The sequence below is a fragment of the Besnoitia besnoiti genome, chromosome I, assembly GCF_002563875.1.
Source record: "Besnoitia besnoiti strain Bb-Ger1 chromosome I, whole genome shotgun sequence".
Classification (NCBI taxonomy): Eukaryota; Apicomplexa; class Conoidasida; order Eucoccidiorida; family Sarcocystidae; genus Besnoitia; species Besnoitia besnoiti.
Window position 1 is genome coordinate 5329629 of NC_042356.1, and position 14441 is coordinate 5344069.

General features: G+C 58.7%; 1 protein-coding gene across 1 annotated transcript; it reads right to left on the minus strand.

Annotated features, from left to right (window-relative positions):
* Positions 1–1883: 1883 nt before the first annotated feature.
* On the minus strand, positions 1884–14023 carry BESB_007610 (SWI2/SNF2 ISWI-like (AT hook); the record flags this gene model as incomplete). The annotated part of the gene is made up of 20 exons (XM_029359515.1): positions 1884–2384; positions 2760–2882; positions 3252–3434; positions 3686–3769; positions 4164–4296; positions 4649–4710; positions 5067–5573; positions 5934–6147; positions 6378–6764; positions 7052–7183; positions 7614–7784; positions 8226–8314; positions 8736–8933; positions 9228–9346; positions 9669–9793; positions 10118–10430; positions 11024–11379; positions 11862–12008; positions 12454–12821; positions 13499–14023. 20 exons carry the CDS (start codon positions 14021–14023, stop codon positions 1884–1886), a joined length of 4737 nt encoding a protein of 1578 aa, XP_029222428.1.
* Positions 14024–14441: the final 418 nt, after the last annotated feature.

A 14441-nucleotide genomic window follows, 5' to 3' on the forward strand; every position in this document is an offset into this window, starting at 1 on the left:
AGACTCACTCGACACAAATACAAGCAACTCACCTGCTTCATTTCGTTTACGCAGACGTGGAGATGACGCAGATTTTTCTCAGCTGTCTCGCGGGAAGTGCATGAGCCAGCTAGCCACGCCAAACCCGCCAAACGAAAGGCAGCGTGGCGCACCCCGAGAGACATCCTCGCCATTCCGATGTTTGCCTCTAGGGGAGGCACGAGTCGACGCCGCTTCGGAGTCAGTTTTCACCACAGCAAACTACAATTTCAATCCTGCGTGGCACCACTACGGCGGCGGCGCGACCCGCTCTGCGAGCCTTCCATCTCCCACTTCGGCCGGTCGCGTCACACTCAGACTCACGTTTTGTGTAGACTGGTCCAGCGCACTCGGTGCAGTCCTCTGCGGCCTTTGTTCTTTACCAGACAGCCCCACTCTTTCTCCGTTCACCCCAGGACTTCTTCCTCACGTAGAACAACTCGTGTGTCTACACCCCACCCCGCAGGCCAGAGTGTTCCGCAGGACCCCGCCGCGAAAACGTCTGCAGCTGTCTGCTGAATCAACTTCCAGAGGTTCTGGAGCTACACTTCCCGTAGCGCCCGGGCGAAGGCGTGATCAAACCTGCGCGAGATCGACGTATGGGATGGGAAAAGCAAACGGGGACTAGCGATGAAACGCCGTTATCTGGTCGTTGCCGCTGCGCGCGGAGTCTCCCACCCCGCCTCCTCTCTTCCACCGCGCTCTGGATTCGTAACCGCCCACGAACTGCACAGATAGCCGACACAGGTCGACACCTGCGCTCGCAGCCTGCGGCAGTCCTTCAGGGTTTTCTGAGCACGGGCCGAAGCCCTTCCGTGGTGGCCGCTACAGCAGATCCTGGGTAGCTGCGACCGGCTTTTTCCGCGCCGACGCGGCAAGTAGAGTGAGACACGCCTCCTATCTGCGAACAACGCCGAAACCAGTTGCTATTTCTGCTACCCAGTGGATGTCTTCGAGCGAACCTATGCGCGCGCTCGTGTAAGGCGTCCGCAGCCGGAAAACACACAGACGCCCTAAGCCTGGGTTAGGAACAGTGCCACACGCGAAGGCGGCCTGCAGCGTGAGATCGCCTTTCGTGGTCCGCGTGGACCCAGCGGACCGTCTTCATCGAATGAAGAAGTGCTTTGATTCGCGGAAAGAAAAGATATTCAAGACGCTCAGCGAGAGCTTGTCAACAGTGCGCACTGCTCTCAGGACTACACGGGGCAACACGCCGTCCGAAAAGTGGAGGGGCGACGCCACGACAAGAGAGGAAAAATATCAAAAAGAAGAGTGAAAACATTTCCGTCCTCGGGAAAAAGAGAACAGTTCATGCAGCTGTCCATCCCACTCCGGCACGTCTAGATTCCTCGCTAAGGGGACCCGCTCGGCCGTTCCTCTCAGGTCGCATTCCTCGCGCAGCCCAAAACTCACCGAAAAATTCACAGATACGCAAATATAAATCTACCTTCGTAGACCAGAAGGATGCCCCCCCCTCCCCCCCCCCCTCCGCTCGGCTCTACACAGCCGCGCAAGCGCGCAAGATGCATGTGTCTGCAGAGAGAAACTCCGCTGAGGTCCACAGGCATGACGAAGATGTATGTGCCTCACTCGGGTCTGCCGCCGTTACAGTCCCTTTCGGGAAGCCCGTGGCGCGGCTCGCTTCGTCACCTGTCTCCTCCGCCTTCCGTGCATGCATGCGGAGGCCGTGTAGCGCACGCGACCCACTTCCTTTCACAAGAGTATTCACAAGACCCCATACGCGCACGTTACAGCCTATCTCTTGCCCTCGTCTGCACGTCCCCCTGCCGCTCGCTCGCCCTCCCAGCGCGCGTCCGCTACTGTCTCTCTCTTCTCTCTTTCTCTTCCTTTCTCCCCTTCTCTCTCTACGCCGCCTTGATCTCCTCGTCCTCCTCCGCCTCGGCCTTCTCGTCGTCGTCCTTCTCGCGGACGTCCTCTCGCCCCGATTCGCTGCCGTCTCCGCCGCGGCTCTCCTCGCGCTGCGGCTCGCCCTCGGCGCCCGCTGGGTCGCTCTCGCCCCCAGCGGCCGCGAGCTGCGCCGCCGCACTCAGCCCGCGCGTGCAGCTGCGTCCGCGCCCGCCACGGGGGCGCCCGCGCTTTCGCCCGGTGCTCCGGCGGGCCTTCTGGCCCCGGGCCTCGGTGCTGCGGCCCTCGGCGAAGGCCAGCCGGTCGCGCCGCTCGTCGTCCTCCTGCTCCCAGCACATGCTGCGGCCTTCGTCGCCCTCGTCGCCATACAGCTCGTCCCCCTTGTCGCGCCGCGCATAGCCACGCCCCCTGGGCGGCGCGGCGCTGAGACGCGTCGGCGGTCGCCCGATGCGGTGGCTGGTCGGCCTGAACTGCCGGTAGCGCATGTAGTCCTTCTGGCCCTGTAGACAGACAACAACAACCCAGCTCGGCGTAGCAGCTCAGCGCGCTCCCGCTCACGCACTGCAGACTCGCGTGCGCAGTTAGGGGCCTCGAAAAGAGGCGTGCATGCCACGAGCGCCGCAACCGGACGCCTACGAGGCCACAGATGATGCTTGTCTGCGCCCGTGCGCTTCATGAGGGAGCTTGAACCTCCTGAAGAATGCAGTTGTCCGCTGCGGCAGTAGCGTTAAGATGCGAGTTTTACCAGTCTTAAGACACGCAAGAAAAACAGTTAAACAGACTTCATCTCTCTCCCCAAGCCGCGCGTGGCCGTCGCCCGCTTGCCACTGTTTTGAATCGCGTCTCTGAGTGTTGCATGCGCCTTCTTGTCTCACCGTCTTGGCTGTTTCTTCGAGTTCAATCGCCATCACGATTTCTTTGCAGCGGTCTTCAACCTGCTTCATGCTCCTGGAGGCCACGTGGAAAAAGCCGCGGCTGTCGAACCAGTAGTACTTGAGCTGCACCGAGACCCCACACGACAGCGAGCCGCGAACAAATAAAACAGCCGGACGAATACCGAGCGGCACAGCACCGCCCGAGAAACCTAGCCACGTACCACCAGATATATGCATACATACACACATACATATATATCACATACGCATACAGATATGTCTATCTACATACACGCATATACATATACACGTATATATATATATATTTATATATGCATACATATCTACACACATGCATATACATATACATATATATATATATATATATGTATATGTTGGCCCCCTCCCAGCGATATGAACTCCGGGAGTCCTCTGCGAGGAGAGAGTCGCGGCCGCGGAGCGCTTCAGCCGCGGACGAAGGTTTCTTCTCACCGCAGCATGAATGGCCGCGTAGGCCGTGACGCCTTGCTCGTAGAGACCCCACAGCAGCATCGCGTCCTCCTGGGGAGTGAAGTGCTGACTCGGCGCCAGGCGTCGCGGGAGGCGTAGCTCTTCGGGGCGCTCAATCGGCTGCGGCGGCGCGATGGGTCCCTCGCCTCGCAGCTGCTCTTCGACCTGAAAAAGGCGCACGCAGAATCACTAAACAAATTTCTACCGTACTGTCATGGTTCTCGAATTGCCTCAAAGGCCCGCGAGTCCACTGCGGGCGCACCCGTTTCACGTAGTCTCTGCCGAGCCGGAAAGACGCCGAAACAGACGACCGCACGCGGAGACTGCGGCCTGCGGGACCCTCAGACGGGAGACAAACGCGTGGCGATAGGGCGAAGAGAGAAATAGACAGAAGGCAATGGAAAGAAGAAACGTACCATGGCCTGGACTGCGCGGCGCTGAGAGTCGAGAGCTCCTCGGATGTCTGCAGCTTTCTCCACGCGCTGCATAATGCGATCGCCCTGTAGAGCACGCACGCAGACGAAAACGCCCACCAATGCGAAGGCGAACAGACGCCGGTTCCTGAGGGAAATCTAGTCCTCATCGCTGACTCAATCGAGGAGGAAGACCCAGTCACGTACTCCATCACACAGACTCGACCCCATAGGTGTATATATATATAGATAGATATGGAGAGAAATATAGATATCGAGATATATATGCAGATGCACATATATATATAAGTACGTGCATATCCAGCAGCCTCTGCAGGTCAGACGTATTTCTCGCTTCGCAGGAAAGCTGTGTGACTCCACACAAGAAAAATCCGTCTCTGTATAGAAGATGTGTGGATTTTGTCGCGGCACAGGATCAACATGAAGTGGCCCACAGCAGGATCACGGCAACGCAACTTACTCCCTCGACTTCTGTGTATCTTCTGAAGAAGACCTCAGCGTATCTCTCGAGTTCTTCGAGACTCTTGGTCGTGCCGCGGAAGTGCGCACACCACGCCTCCGCCAGACGATCCTTGCCGTAATGAATCAGGCCACTGCGAAGAAAAAAAGGGGGAATCCCCTGCTTGGTTGCCTGTATCTCATACCGGAGTCATCTGCAGTATTCTAGAAAAAAGCTTGTCTGCGTCTATTCAATTTGAGTGAAACAGAGTCGTACGACCGAGGCCTCTAGCGGAACAAACACCCAGCCCTCGCCTACAAAGATCCATATGTATATATATATATATATATATATATATATATATATATATATATATATATATATATGTATTCAAGCATGAGCATGCATCTATGCGTAAGGTCTACCGCTAGGGCAAAGACGACTGCATACTTTCGAAACAGAGGAGCGTAAATCCTCCGGAGAAAAGATCAGCGCGTCAGACTCACCTGACAAACTTGGAGAACTCTGTGCGGTTCCAGTTGCTGAAACCCTCAGCCAGCAGACGCTCCTGAAGAGGTCAACGGAGTCAAGGACGCACCAGCCGTTCCTTCGCGAAACCTCACCTTAATGTTTTGAGCGTGATGCAGAATATTCCGAGGCGTATACTTCGATTTCTTTTCAGTCTGGCTAGCGTCGCCGAGAATCTGTAGATTTCGGCAAGGCACGACTAACGGCTGAGTCGCCACCGGCCAGCACGCAAAACAATTCACCTACAGCAAGAATATGGACGCGTTTAATTATAGAAAATGCGTGGCCTGAGTCTGAAGATAACGCGATTTCCTTTTAGTGCAGGCATACATCACGATGCATACTTCGATTTGCTCGGGGCGGGTGTCTGCCCTGTTTCGATGGCTATTCGTTTACCTTTTCCTTTCTCATCTCCTCGGTGAATTCCTCTGGGCGGTCAGGGTCGTTTTCGTCGTCGAGGTCTTCCTCCTTCAGGAGTGCGAGAAGCGCCTCGTCTTCCTCGTCTTCCTCGAGGCTGCGATCCTCTTCTTTGACCGTTTTCCGCGGTCTCCCCGCCTTCTTCTTCACCGTGACTTCCTCGCCTCCCGCAGGGGACTGCGACGCTGTCGCAGACGCCTGCTCACCGCTATCGTCTCCCCTCGGCTCGCCCTGCGCCGTCTCGTCGTCCATCGCCTCCTCCTGCGCAGGCCGCGAGCCTTCCACCGCTTTCTCCCCTGTCTTCTCCTCCGCCTTCTCCTCTGTGTCTTCCTCTGTTTTCTCCTCTGCTTCCTTCTCTTCTTCGCCCTCCGCCTTCGCTTCTTCCTTCGGCGCAGCCTCGGGAGACGCGGACGCATGCGCCGCGGCCGCGAACGCGCGTTGAGCCTGCGCGGCGACGCGCAAGCCGAGAGAGGCCGCGCGCCCACTCTGAAAAGAGAGGCGACAGAAACCACCAAGCAAGCGCAGAAGTAAAACACACTTTTGCACAAGGAAACATATTTATATCTGTGACTATATCTTTATCTATATATATCATGTAATGCATGCGCGCATGTATGTATAAATGTATGTGTATGCGTGTCGATGTGGGTGCGCACACACACGTGCCGTGCGCGGTTCAGGAAGCTTCAGCCCGGGGGCCCTCTACTTGTTGGCGTCTAGGCAGAACTCGCCTGTGCTTCAGCGAAGAAAGGGCAGGACTTCGAGCCGCTGAGAGGTCGCCTCTCGCCCCGAAACTGCAGCACGCTCAGACACGCACGCCGGAGAGACTCTGCCTGCTTGACTCACCGCAAGGTCTTCCGCGAGCTGCGAGAGCGCCGCCGAAAAAGACGGCGCAGAAGACGCGAAGAGGAACTTCGCCTCGCCCTTGGGCGACGCGGGGAGGCGCAGAAGACTGCGTACTTTCTCGACAACGGCGGAAGACGCGTCACTCATGTCTGCGTCCTGCGAACCGCGCTTCTCCGCAAAGTCATCCAGCGACAAACCGGCCGCCGCAGCATACCTAACAAAAAAAAGGCGACCGACACGATTGTGATGGAATGCGAGCTAGCAGAGCTGTTTGAGACACGCAGGCGTCAAAGACGACGCGAGATCGAGGCTCCCCGACATCACAGGCACACGCCAACACACGCAGGCGGTACTCGCGCCTCAGGGGGAGCTAGACGCACGCAGAGCGCAAAGGAGAGGAGTCCTTTTGCATGCCTGCAGGTGCAGTTCGCCCCGAAGTCTTACGTGGAGAGAATGTGTTCAACTTGCTGGGCCTGGGCCGTGGAGAAGTGCTCGAGACCTTGCATCCACTTTCCTTCGTATTCTTCCTGCCCCCCTCCTCTCTCTGCCTTGATGAGCGGCCTCTTCGCACTTTCTTCGAGTCCGCGGAGAAGCTCCGCGGCGCTCGGGGCGTGGAGGAGGCTCGCGCCCGCCTCGCGCTTCGCATCGCCTTGCTCTTCGGTTTTTTGTTTCTTCGGGGGCGGCGGCGCGCCTTCCTCGCCCTCGCGCGCGTCGTCGCCCTCCGCCGTCGCTGCTGGCTGCGCCTCGCTGCGCTCGCGTTTCAACTTCGCCAGCAGCGTCCTGCGGCGGTTCTCCAGGTAGGTCTGCCACCTGCGCTGAATTGCGTCCAAGCTGCGGGAAAAAAAGAGAAAAGGTACTAAACAAAGAGAACAATGAGAAGAGAGCATCGACAGACAGGTCTCCACGTCAAAGCGTGACCAACACGCTGACAGACAAGCAGGTAGATCGGCGCAGAACGAAATGAGAATCTGCTTCGCCGCACAGCGCCTCGGACGCGAATACTGCGCAGCAGAGAGTGAGCCCGCACAACCCTCTAAAACCGGTGACTGGTTAGAATTCATCTAAACATGTCGATGAAACATCAACAACGACGAATCGTGATGAACGGCCCTGCCTACGCGTCAAGTTGGTCGGCATTGAAGAACTGGAAATCGTAGCCGCCGTTGATCTCCGCTCGCCACCCCGTGAGTGACTTCCGGGAGAGCTTCCGCTCCTTCTTCACCATGACGGCCGTCGCAGAATCGCTTCGCCTGCGCGAGAGACAAGGCGAAAAGTCTCGAGTAAACCCTAAACCCTAAGCCTTTCGAAATGAAAAACCCTGGGCGTCACGCAAATATACGAGGACGAGGGACCGACGACGACCCTGGGAAGCAGAATGGCAGCCCAGCGGTGAACCGACCCTCGCGGGCGACGTTTCTTACATCGAGTCTGACGCAATTTCGAATTCACTCCTGCTCAGCCGCTCCCTGACGCGGGAATCGGGCATGCCGCTTGCGCAGCGGGCACATCTCCGCAGCGTAGGCGGCCTCACATAGCGCGACACATCTTCACCGCGCTAGAAACCAGCCGCGTCTACGCCCCCGTATCCCTTCACGTATCTACACGGATGGGCTCGCGATCTGGATGGCGCATCGACTCTACTTCGAGCAAACGCTGCGTGGGAGGTGTCTGGCGCCTCACCACTTGGTTTTTCTGTCGCCGAGTTCGAAGAAGGTCGCGGGGCGGTTGAGTTTTACCGCCTTTTTCCGACCGGGCTTCCGCGGCTGATTCCGCAGCTCCTCCTCTTCTTCCCCATACATGTGCAGGCCGCCGTCGAGGCTCATGTTGCTCAAATCGAAGGCGCTCTCCAAGCTGCAGAAAACCGCGCAGAGTCGCCCTCAGGTCTGTGGTCGAAGCCTCTCAAGAGACGCTGCCCCCCTCGCCAGACACGCATCCAAGGAGACGCGCGAGGCATAGATACGCGCGTCTTCGTGCAGAGAGTGGAGCTCACTCGCGGATGGTCGCGCACGCTGAGCTGCGCAGCCTCGCAGGAGCAATCGTCGCCGCGCTAGCGGCTGGCGAACTCGCGCGAGACGAGAAGAGACGGCAGCGACACAGAGCCTTGAGCACACATATGCGCTTCGCAGCACGTGCTCATGCATCTACGAATCGGGAAGCCACGTGGCAAAGGGCCTGCGAGGCGCACGCGCCCGCCTCTGCACACGAAGAAGCAAGGCAGATGCAAGCAGGCGCCTGGCGTGTTGAAACGCGCAAACTCCCCCGGGGAACGGCGTCGTTCGTCTCCTTTTTTACCTCGTGAGCTGCGCCTGGATCTCGGCAGTGCGCTGCTCGGCGTCCGCGAGAATGACGTCGATGTCTGCCTCCGTGATGGAGCTCTCATCCTGAGAAATAGAAAAAAGACATTCACCAGCCACGCCATGCAGACGCGCGTGCCAGAACCCACAAACTCGAGTTCTGTGTCTCTTCTCGCTCGCGCAGTCTCCCCCAGTGCGATGACGAGTGAGCGTCGCTGGGGCCACGAGGCAACGCAGGCGCGCTCAGATGTCCTCCGCGCGCGCAGCAGTTCTTCTGTCTACAGAGAGAGACTGACTGCATTCGTGTTTCTGGCGGCTTTCATCTCCGTGTGGAGCGTTCTGTGAGATGCGTAGGGATGGTGTGGCGGTGTGGCAACAATACAGTAGCCGAGTTCTTGCCATGGCTTCTGGCCAGCTGAGAGCGCGAGCGCATGCAACAACCCCTGCGTCGAGGCGCGCGGACATTCCTACTCCTGGCGCGCGGCGCGGCGGCATCTGCCCGCCTCACCTGAGTGCGGTAGACTTCCTGGGCGCCGAACTGGAGGATGGCGTGGAGCTCGTTGGTCGACGGGCCTTTCTGCGCCTGGTTCGCCTGGCTCAGGCGGCCTTTCTGAATCACGAGTGAGTCGAGCTTGAGCTTCTTGGCGGCGCGCTCCACGATCTTCGCCTCCACGGTGTCGCCCGTGACGAAGCGGTAGACGACGACCTGCAGGCGAAACCCGGAAAAAACGACGGCTACTGAAGCCAGACAGACGCGCGGAGAGCGAACGTGCTGGCTAACATCGAGGTGCCTTCAGATCGGCACACACGCGTCCCCACGTAGACACAAACATGCTGTCGTAAGCCGAAACACGGTAGGATGACTCGTGGCAACTCGCGAGCGAACGCGCAGACAGGCGAGTACGTCCTACACCCAGCCACTGCCCAAGTGTGCGTAGGCCGCGAAACGACCGCCCTGCGGCGCCAGGGGGGGGCGTGGAGGGACAGAGACGATCGATACCCGCTTCTTTTGGCCAATTCGGTGGGCGCGATCCATCGCCTGCAAGTCCATCTGCGGATTGAAGTCGCTGTCAAAGAGAATGACGACGTCGGCGGTCGCCAAGTTGATTCCGAGCCCACCTGAGAGACAAGAAAACAAAAACACTGTCTGCGAAGAGACGGCCGAACCAATCCCCTGCCCCCGACCCCCCCCCCACCCCCCCCCCCGTCTTGCGCAGATAAGCAGCGCGCCGCGCTTGCAGGCGCGTCGCTCAACAGGGGCAGAATGCTCATCGAGGGGCGGCGACTGTGCGAGGGGCCTTTCAGAGATGCGCGGGGCTGCACCAAAACGCTTTTCCCTCTAGACGAGAAAGACCACAAGGTAGATGTGCTGAGCGACGCATGCATGCATCCGCGTGGAGACCCGCGGCGGGTCGAGCGCTTTCCAAAGTCTGAAACTTACCCGCGCGAGTGGAGAGGAGGAAAAGGAACTTCGTGGAGCCCTCTGCGTTGAATTCGTCGATTCGCTCCTGGCGCTCTGTGCCGGGCGTCCCGCCGTCGATGCGGCAGTACTCGAAGCCGCGCCACCTGCGAGACAAGAGAGGAAATCGCGGGAAATGCATGCAGGCCTCCAACAGACCGCAGCGCGTGATGAGGCAAAACTCCCCCCCCCCCTCCCCCCAACCTCGAGCCCCCTCGGCGCGTGTCGTCTCTCAGACGTCTGGTGCGTGTCCTGTCGCTCTCCACGCTTCTCGCCTCAGCGTGGATCCCTTCTCCCGAAGCGTCTGCGCAGGTTCGCTCTCTTTTCCCGTCCGGACCTTGGCTCTGAAGACATCGGCCGAGACCGGGCCCAGCCCAGTGGGATCCTTTTAGGAGCTAGGGTTCTTAGAGTTATTGCGCGACGCGTCGTACCTGCAGTAATCGTCGATGACGTCGAGGAGACGCGTCATTTGCGAGAAGAGAAGCACGCGGCTGCCCTCAGCCTTGAGGCGTGGCAGCAGCTTATCCAGGAGCGCCATCTTGCCGGCGGCTTCGATCATGTGCTCGCCCTCGACGTACGGCGGGCCGGGCTCGATGCCGTCAAACAGGTAGGGGTGATTGCAGCATTTGCGCAGCTGCATGAGGATGTTGAGCATCTGAGTCTTGTTCCCCGACATGGCGTTCAACACCTCCACATTCTTCGAAAGAATGTCTGCGTACAGCTTCTTCTGCAGCTTCGACATGCCTACACACCGAACCGCACCCCAACCGCATAAAGTGATACATTATGCATGCATAGAAATACATACATACACAAAGACATACATGCATTCATGCATAGCGAGAGCTAGATAAAAAGACAAATCAACTGACAGAAAGAGAAAAAGGTGCCAATTTGAGCAGATATGGGGAAGCAACAAAGTCTCGCTCCCTACGAGACAGACGCAGAACGAAGCGAACAATTCGCCCGCCAGCAGAGGCGCGTCGTTTGACAGCAGCGCGTCCGCGCCCAAGCCGACCTCAGGGCAGACACTGACCGCGCAGTGTGGAGCGGAGACCGACTCGCGGCGGCAACACGCAGAAAAGGGAAACGCGAGCCGCACTCGAACGTGCCGAAAGGCCTAAACGCCACCACATCGCGCAGCGTGCGCATGCGATAGCGAGACAGGGAGACAGACGCACCTCGACACGGCGCTCCACTCACGAGTACGTCGCGACCCTCACACGCACTGCATCCAGGAAAATGTTAACAGAGGAAACCACACATATATACAGATATGTCTATGCGTATGTGTATATATGGGATGTTTGCATGCAGCATCTCGGTCTGCCGCTTACCTACGAAGATGTAGATTTCGCGTTTCGGCGGCAGGTCTCGGGCAACGTCCGACTTGAGGCGTCTCAGCATGAAGGGGCGAAGGATTCGGTGGAGCGTGGTGATGACTTGGTGCTGCTGCTGCTCTGTGTTGAGCCGCGAGAAGTCGAACAGCGCGGCAAAGTCCAGCGTCGCGTCAAACAGCTGAGGCATGATGAAGTTGAGCAACGCCCACAGTTCCCTCAAGTTGTTCTGGAGCGGCGTCCCCGTGATGAGCAACCGGTGACGCGGCCGAAAGCGCCGCACCACCTCCGACAAGACACTCTTCTCGTTCTTGATGCGATGTGCCTCGTCCATAATCAAGTAATTCCACTGAAACCTGCACGGGCAGCGCCGCCGCAACACACGGCGCAGCCAAGCCTTCACACACCCGCGGTAACAGCCGACGCCCGCTGACGGCTGGACACACCTCTATCCCGTATAAAATGAAATACACAGCGACACGCAGGTGAGGAGGACCCCGCACATGCGAGAAATACGGGACGGAAAAAAATGATGCGCCTGTCCAAAAGCCGTAGTCGCTCTCTTTGTGCTCGGCGTCTCGCGGCCGCTCGAGGCAGGAAGAAAGCGTCCGCGTGCGTCGAATCCTGCTCAAGCGTGTGGAGTGGTTTCCTCGACGGCTGCGTTGATTCAGTAGCCGCGGCAATGAACTTTCGGCGCATATCTGCTTTTAGAGAGAAGCGGACTTTGGCGCTGACGCCGACTCCGGCGTGCGCCCTCCTCTGGTCTGTGCGCGCTCCTTCCGCCTGGAAGACGGCCCTGTGTTTGATCGGCTCGCGTTTTTCTTCTCCGCGGGCTCACCTGGAAGCCAGACGGTTGTAGTCTTTGATGATCATCTCGTATGTGGTGATGCAGACGTCGAACTCGCCTGGCGCGAGCACTTTGTCGTAAATCTCTTGTCTCTCGTCCTTAGTGCCGTGAAGACGCGCCGGCCGGAAGCGCGGACACCTGGAAGACACGTCAAGCGCCGCGCACTCGCAAAGCTTTCTCTCGAGGCCGCCGAGCTCGACCGAAACAGAGAGTCTCACGTCTCACACTGACCTCTCGAAAGCGGGGAATGCATCTAAACAACAACGACGTGAGTCTCCTGCAATTCAAATTTACGATTGAACTGTGGGTTACTTTCAAGGCCCGAGGCAGAGCCGTGTATTGTATGCCTCGAGGCGCAGCTGCGTACCGAAAACGCAGACTAAGCAGCTACAGGAGGCACAGCACGGGCAGAGAAGGCTGCGACGTAGGAGACAAAGTGGCGCTGCGCGTTTGCAGGCAGGCAAAAAGGCACCCCTACCGCGAGTGAACCCCCCTCCCCCCCCCCCGCCGCGGGAGAGCGGAGACTGCATGCACTCCGTGCTGCCGAGTCCGTACGACGGCCATCTTTTTTTCGCGGCCTCACCATTTTTTTACTTCGTTGAACCAGTTGTCGAGCGTGGATCTAGGGCAGATGACGAGGTGCGGACCAGGGATGTTTTTTTCGAACTGCAAGTAGGCGAGAATGGAAATTGTCTGCAGCGTTTTCCCAAGCCCCATTTCGTCGGCGAGGATGCCGTTGATGTCCAGGCAGTGCAGCTGGTAGAGCCAGTTCAAACCCTCGATCTGGTAGTGCTTCATCTTGCCTTCGATGCACTGCGGTTGCTCCGTTATGCGCACAAACACGTCGCCTGTGCCTGAGTCTGCGCCGGCGCCCTCTCCTGACTCTTCTTCCAAGCGCCGAAGAAGAATGTCGTCTTCTTCCGCCTCGCTCAGCATGCGCCGCTCGCGGCCCTGAGAAGCGCACCACGCACAGGCACTAAACGCAGGTGAGGCTTTGCAAACTAGCAACGCCCGTCGAGGAAAAAAGTTCACGCGCCGCGCAGATGTACAGGCCTCAGCCGCATGTGTGGACAGGTGAAAACTGTGTTGGCATGCGGACTGTCGACGCAGCCTCGCGGCTGTCGGCCTGGGTCTCTGTGCGTGATGTGAGCACAGAGAAGGGAATGCATGCGCGGAGGAAGTCGAGCGAGGTGCGCGGAGAGAAAAACCAGGAAACGGGGAAAACTGGAAAGCAGGGAGCCTCAGGGCTCCACAGCGCGGCCGCACGCAGAGCGGCGGCGCCCGAGGGCGCGCGCGGCAGATGATCGTCATGTAGATGAGTCCTCGTTGAAACAAGTTCGAAGAGCCCCTGGAAAGACCCGAAGCATTCGATAGGGGAACTCGTTTCGAAGATGTCTCCCAAGTATGGCTAGCCACACAACTGCAAGAACTGGATATCTACGGGCTGCTCGACACTCTAGCTGCGACCGTGCCGCTGGGAGTGCCGACAGACGTCAGTGACCGGTTTAAAGACCCCGTGAGCAGGGCGGAAAAAAAAAGACAGCCAGAAAGACAGGAACGACAAGAAACGTTAGCAGTGCAGAGAGAGCAGTCTTTCTGCCGCAGTCTCACGAGCTCTGTCTGCTTACTCGCGACCCGGGTCCCTTGGTCTTCGTGGGGGCGGCGCCTCCGCCTCCGTGGATGCGGGAGGAGAAGGTGTCGGCTTGTCGGAGCAGCTCCCTCAGTTTGGCTTCGAGCTCTGCGTTGGCGAGTCCGTATTCCCCCGGGATGAGTTTGCCGTCGCCTTCGCAGGACCGCAGCTCGCCGACCTGATCGTCTTCCCCCCCTCGCATCTCGTCGTCGTCTTCTTCCTCCTCTTCGTCCTCCTCTTCGCCGTCGTCCTCCGGAGCGATTTCCACGCCCGCATCGCCTTCCTCGTCGCCGCTTTTGAGCGCCGCCAGAGGCTTGTTCCCCGGAGAGACGTCGTCGCGGTGATCGCGGCTCGCGGACGCGGCGCCCGCCTCTGACTTTTTCCCCCCTCTGTCGAAACCGTTGCACTCTGCCTGCAGATTCAGACTCTTCGCCGGCTCGTTAGCCTCCGCCGCGCCTGCGCGACGGCCCTCCTCCTTCTCGAGAGGAGTCGAGGGAGCGTCGCTCGGCACGTTTGTGAACATTACGGCGACACACAGACAGAGAGATGGAGAGAGAGAGAAGGCGACACAGGCCGCGCAGACGGCAGCTGGGCAGTGAACGACGGCGGACGATCGAAGGCCCTCGGCGCCCGGAACGCAGAAGGCGAGGAGAGCGTCTGCACAGGGGACAGAGACACGGACGGCCCAGACTCTGGGCTGTGATTCAGACTAGAAAAAAGAGACAGCAGAGAGAGACGCGCAGCAATAGGGCCGCCCTCAGAGGCGTTCAACGCAAATTTGCAGACGACGCACGTGACAGGACAGCCTGGGAGTCAAAGAAGTCGCTTCGCTCACACCACCTGCGAAGGAAAACCAACGCCTCCTTCTGTTGCAGATACACGGGAAGAAAAGCAGAAACGTGGACTGCAAACATCGTCTTTCCCTCTCCGCTTCGACACTC